General features: G+C 32.7%; 1 protein-coding gene across 1 annotated transcript; it reads left to right on the top strand.

Annotated features, from left to right (window-relative positions):
- Positions 1–1,243: 1,243 nt before the first annotated feature.
- LOC113917926 (40S ribosomal protein S6-like) lies at positions 1,244–2,021 on the top strand. Its single transcript, XM_035729172.1, has 2 exons — positions 1,244–1,421; positions 1,594–2,021. The coding sequence occupies exons 1-2, from the start codon at positions 1,244–1,246 to the stop codon at positions 1,992–1,994; spliced, it is 579 nt and encodes a 192-aa protein (XP_035585065.1). The 3' UTR covers positions 1,995–2,021.
- The last annotated feature ends 3,836 nt before the right edge of the window (positions 2,022–5,857 follow it).

Below are 5,857 nucleotides of genomic sequence, written 5' to 3'. Positions count from 1 at the left end.
TCCTGGGATCGAGTCCCACATCAGGCTCCCTGCTCAGCAGGGAGTCTGCTTCTCCCTCTGACCCTCTTCCCTCTCGTGCTCTCTATCTCTCATTCTCTCTCTCTCAAATAAATAAATAAAATCTTTAAAAAAAAAAAAAAAAAAAAAAAGCAAGGTGAAAAGAATGTGTTCCATCAACTGGACTCACTCTACATTTGATCTGTATGCTAGGCCTTCCTACATACAACCAAGATTATATCAACTTTAAGAGTACCCTCCAAAAGTTGAATTTATTTGAATTGATCAAATTATCACAAAGTACTGAGGATGACAGTGATAGTAACAGGACCTAAGCGATAGACGAGGAAAATTTATTGAATTTATTCAATAATTCAATTCAATAAAATTCAATTCAATAAAATTTATTGAAAATAAAAATTGACACTCCAAAATAATGTAAGAGGCAACAGAACCAACGGTAAGGTATGGGAAAGGAGCAGGAAGTTTCACATTGTATGGTGTCCTTAATGATAGAGAAGAATTACTTTTGTGAGTAGATTGAGTCTGAAGATGATCAATTACACATGCAACACTTCTTGAGTTGTATTCTATCCCAAATTATGTGCATATTTGTTTAAATATGAAAAATATTTTACTGGTATTTTGGAATTTTCCTCAAACTTTCAAAAAGAACTAACTGGACCATATTTATCCTGTGACTCAGCACATTAAACTCACCCTAACATGCACCTCTGGGAGTTCTCATGCTCCACTTTTGGAAATATGACTACTCAGCAAAATGGTGGAGGAAAATAAAGGTAAAATAGAAATGAATGGTGATTGTTGGACTCGGCAAATTAATAAACACTTAACTTCCACCAAATATATACATATTATTTAGCTAAAGTTATTCCAGGGATACATGCACAGAATGGCCAAGCTTTATGCTACAGTAATTTAATATCAAGCATAATATCTAGTTGGGTAAATAAAATAGACGTTAAAATTCAGTTTCAATACAAGCTGAAATGTTACACTCTGTGATAAATGGGAGGGTGAGTGGGTTATGAATGATCAAATAAAAACTATGGATAGAAAATTCTGAGAGAACTATTGTCTATTTGGGGAAGGCCAGATCATTGATACATCAGCTTGGAGAGGAAAAAGATCTACCTTAAAGATTTATAATAAAATATTTGTATAAATTTAAATATCTACTACTGCTATTTTTCATGGCACCTCGGAGGCGATAGCCTGCTTCAGGATGAAGCTGAACATCTCTTTCCCAGCTACTGGCTGCCAGAAACTCATTGAAGTGGATGATGAACACAACCTTCGTACCTTTTATGAGAAGTGTATGACCACAGAAGTTGCTGCTGATGCTCTGGCTGAAGAATGGAAGGGTTATGTGGTCCGAATCAGTGGTGGCAATAACAAACAAGGTTTTCCCCATGGGGCAGGGTGTCTTGACCCATGACCGTGTCCGCCTGCTGCTGAGTAAGGGGCATTCCTGCTATAGACCAAGGAAGACTGCAGAGAGAAAACGCAAATCTGTTCGGGGTTGCATTGTGCATGCCAATCTCAGTGTTCTCAACTTGGTCATTGTATAAAAAGGGGAGAAAGATATTCCTGAACTCACTGATACTACTGTGCCTCATTGCCTGGAGCCCAAAAGGGCCAGCAGAATCCACAAACTTTTCAATCTCTCTAAAGAAGATGATGTCTGCCAGTATGTTGTGAGAAAGCCCCTAAAAAAAGAAGGTAAGAAACCTAGAACCAAAGCGCCTAAGATTCAGCATCTTGTTACTCCACATGTCCTCCAGCACAAACGTCAGTGTATTGCTTTGAAGAAGCAGCACACTCAGAAAAATAAGGAAGAGGCTGCAGAATATGCTAAACTTTCGGCCAAGAATATGAAGGAGGCCAAAGAAAAACGCCAGGAACAGATTGCCAAGAGACGGAGACTGTCTTCTCTGAGAACCTCTACCTCTAAGTCTGAGTCCAGTCAAAAATGACATTTTCTAAGAGTGACAAATAAATAAGATCAGACATCAAAAAAATAAAAAATACAAATAAATAAATAAATAAATAAATAAAAATATCTACTACTGAGAGTGACAAATAAATAAGATCAGACATCAAAAAAATAAAAAATACAAATAAATAAATAAATAAAAATATCTACTACTGATCGTTGAAGTAGTGTATCCTGAAACCCTGGAAGATGTAACAACATTTACCAGCACAACAAAAAACAAGTACTGTCATATTTTCATAGGTTTTGGTGTTAATATATATTTAGAGTAAGGAAGATCCAAAAACCAATAGTACCTTCTTTTCAAAAGGTTTTTTTTCTCTTGTAAATAGAAAAAAATGTAATAAATGAAAAACCCTTTGTTTCTTAGAGTAGTGTGAAAAAGCATATGAATAATTCATTCTACTCAATATGTAATTGATTTGAAAACCAAAATAGCACAATTAGATGACTTTAAAAAACTTTATTTTATTAATTAATTAAAATGGACATTTTTTCCTAAGTAATTTTTTTGTTCCTCAATGCTTCTTTGCTCTGTATAATTATGTATAAGGTTGAAAACATAAGACTGATTTACATAATTACAAATTAAATTATACTAATTGAGCATTTTCAGGTATAAGTACATTTTATTTTAATCTGAAGTTTAAAAAATAAAATTTTCTTGTGATAACTACAAATAATAAAAAATTGTCACATTTAGAATAATAGTACCGTGAACAATTCCTTTTTAATAACACATGAAAAATAGTCCTAAAGTCATTCGATTATACATTGGAAAGTTATAATAAGCAAGTAAATTTCTTCTTTTGCTTGTTTCAGTTGAACTATGGAATAAAAAATCAAAGAATTTTCTAATTTTTTGTTATTAGATATTGCAAGCTATTTATTGTATCATCCATTATTTTAAAATAGTTGGTGAAAAAAACAGAAAGAAATGGCAAGATCCATTTTATTATTTTATTTAATAATATTTAGATCTCAGTCAAGAAATGTCCTAGAAAAATAGTCACACCACCATTAAATTTTATGAAGAATATTGCAATGTGTATTTCTTAGATTTGTTGCAAAAGTCATGAGGGAGAGAAAAAAAAAAGTGTTTCCTAGTTAAATAATTTTTTAAATAATTTTAAACAAGATGCATATCATAACTCTGATTGCGAGATTCCCAAAACATATTAGAGGTTAAAGGTAAGGACAAGACTTGTAGAAAACTGCCTGCTTAGGCATTTTCCAAACCTATCTGATAGAGAAATAGAGACAAAGAGAAAGAAAAAGAAAACTTGCTTTGAGAACTTCCAGTTGTTACAAAGCAGGTTTCTAGGTTTTCCCTAAATACATCTGGGAAACATAGTGGCTTAAAACAAACAAAAGTTGTAGGGGCGCCTGGGTGGCTCAGTCGTTAAGCGTTTGCTTTCGGTTCAGGTCATGATCCCAAGGTCCTGGGATCCAGCCCTGCATTGGGCTCCCTGCTCAGCTGGAAGCCTGCTTCTCCCTCTCCCGCTCCCCCTGCTTGTGTTCCCTCTCTCGCTCTGTCTCTGTCTGTCAAATAAATAAATAAAATCTTAAAAAAAAATACTTTGATTCATTAATATATGCATTCAAGTCATAAAATAAATATTTACTGTCTACCTTCTACCTGACAGCGATTTTTCTATTCACTGAGAATTCAGTTATGAACATGAGAAAAGAATTCCCTCTCTCTCTCTCTTTCTTTCTCTTACACAAACACACATACTCTCTCTCTCTCTCCTTATATTCAACTGAGAGAAGAAAATTTAACACATAACTAAAAAAGAAAATTTCAAATAGCAAAAAGGAAAATTAAAGTAGCATTATGGTATACAGTGATTTCTACTTTTGTTGTTATTATGAAAGATCTATCTTAGGAGGTGACATTTAAAATTGAAATGTTAAGAAAGGAGCAAGTCTTGCAAAATCAAAATCACTGTGAATAGCTTTTATGGCAGAGGAAATGGTGTCAAGGTAGAATAGATTTGAGTACTTGAAAAACTGTAAACATATTTAGGCTGTCTGTGCCTAGACCAGAGTGCATAGAGGATGTTAAAATAAAATAAAATGAAGACCAGGCTTGAAGATCCCTCAGGAAGACAAAACCATTTAAGCTACATAAAAAAAAACTTAGTCTACCTTAGCTCATAAACATAATCAAAATTAAATTTAGTTCTTGTAAATGGCTCTGAAAATCATAAATGAAACGTGAGTCACAACTAAAATGGTATAAAATAATCACTTTTAACCATTTCTCTGCCATTTGGAAATGCACATTTTGTAATAAACAATAATTGCAGAGGTTAAACAACTTCCTCATTTTCACTTTGTACGCCACCTATAACATGCCTCCAGACTGCAAACCAGTTTCCTGTATGATGTTTCCTTATTCATGAACAGCTCAAGGAAAACTCTCTGAATTTTCTTTTGACAGAGACAAAATGTCCCAGGAAGAGAGTAGTTAGATGATGTAGAGCTTTGTGTCCTGGCTATAAGGGCTGAAATGTGTTACCCCAAATTGATAGTTGAAGTCTTAACCCTTAGCACATCACAATGTGAATGTATTTGAAGATAGGGTCTTACAGAGGTAATTAGGTTAAAATGAAGTCATTAAGGTAGACTCTAATCCAATATAACTAGTATCCTTAAAAGAAGAAGAAATTAGGACACAGATACACCAAGAGGGAGAACACCATGTGAACATGAAGATAGTCATCTAGAAGCTAAGGAGAAAGGCCTCATCGTGCTGATATTTTGATCTTGGATTTCCGAAGGCTCCAGAAATATGAGAAATGTCTTTTGTTTAAGCCTCCCAGGTCTTTGGTACTTTGTTACAGAAGCCCTAGCAAATTAATACACTGACTAACCAGTTTTTATTTTATGCTAAGTGTGAGAGTTGATCACTGAAGGGCTTTCAGCAAGGGAGTGTCAGAATCTATTTGATTTATGTTCTTTCAAGAATATTCTGAATAAATGTGTACAATTCACTTCTATAACATGGTAGGAGGAATAGTAGGGAAACCATAAATAAATCTTTTTTGCAGAATAGCAGAAAATATACACACGTGTTTGTATATGTGTATATATGAATTAGTTAATATCTATACATTAATTAATTTAATCTATGCCTTATGTAACCACAGTGCTTCATGGTATTTATTTATTTTGGCAGCTTTGTTATAACTCAAAATTGGTTATGAAGTCACAATTTTATTTTCCTTAAAGTCTTGTCATTAGTATTGTATGTTATAAATAAATCTGGATGCTTAGCAACCTGGCCATATATATTATTGCCCTACTAATGATAAATTAGTTTTTGTTAATTTTGCTTTGTTTTTGTTTTTTGGTAAACATGTTTGTTATATCCCAAAGACAGAGAAAAGAGCACACTTTCATACATATGTATATGATGTGTATATAATATATACTATACTCTGATATATATTTCAAATTTAAAAATCAAGTTATTAATCCACGTTAGAGAGTTTAATATATTGAAAAATGCACAATACTGGGAATGAAAGGAAATATCACTTAAATGCCTTATTGTATCAAGTTAACAACTTAATTAGTAAATCTTAATTGCTATAAATCTATGTATTAATAAAACCTATTAGAAATGTTGAATTGATGAAGGAGATTGACTTAAAGACAATCAAATAAATACATGGCAACTATTATAGATATTAAAATACTTGATATGAATTAATTCATTAATTAACCAGAACCCCAGATACAAATGCCAACTCTCCCTTTAAAATGATATATTTATTTTAAAATACATTTTTTACATCTGATTTAATTTACAAAATTACATCAAAGTGGAATGTA

This window comes from Zalophus californianus, chromosome 1 (genome assembly GCF_009762305.2).
Source record: "Zalophus californianus isolate mZalCal1 chromosome 1, mZalCal1.pri.v2, whole genome shotgun sequence".
NCBI classification, from domain to species: Eukaryota; Metazoa; Chordata; class Mammalia; order Carnivora; family Otariidae; genus Zalophus; species Zalophus californianus.
This window is presented reverse-complemented; position numbering and strand designations above follow the sequence as displayed.

What these genes read in the sequence shown, in the direction of transcription:
- LOC113917926 (XM_035729172.1), top strand. Translation starts at nt 1,244, where the DNA reads ATGAAGCTGAACATCTCTTTCCCAGCTACTGGCTGCCAGAAACTCATT. An exon ending in TGGTGGCAATAACAAACAAG is followed by an intron (nt 1,422 to 1,593) that starts GTTTTCCCCATG and finishes TTGTATAAAAAG; the next exon opens with GGGAGAAAGATATTCCTGAA.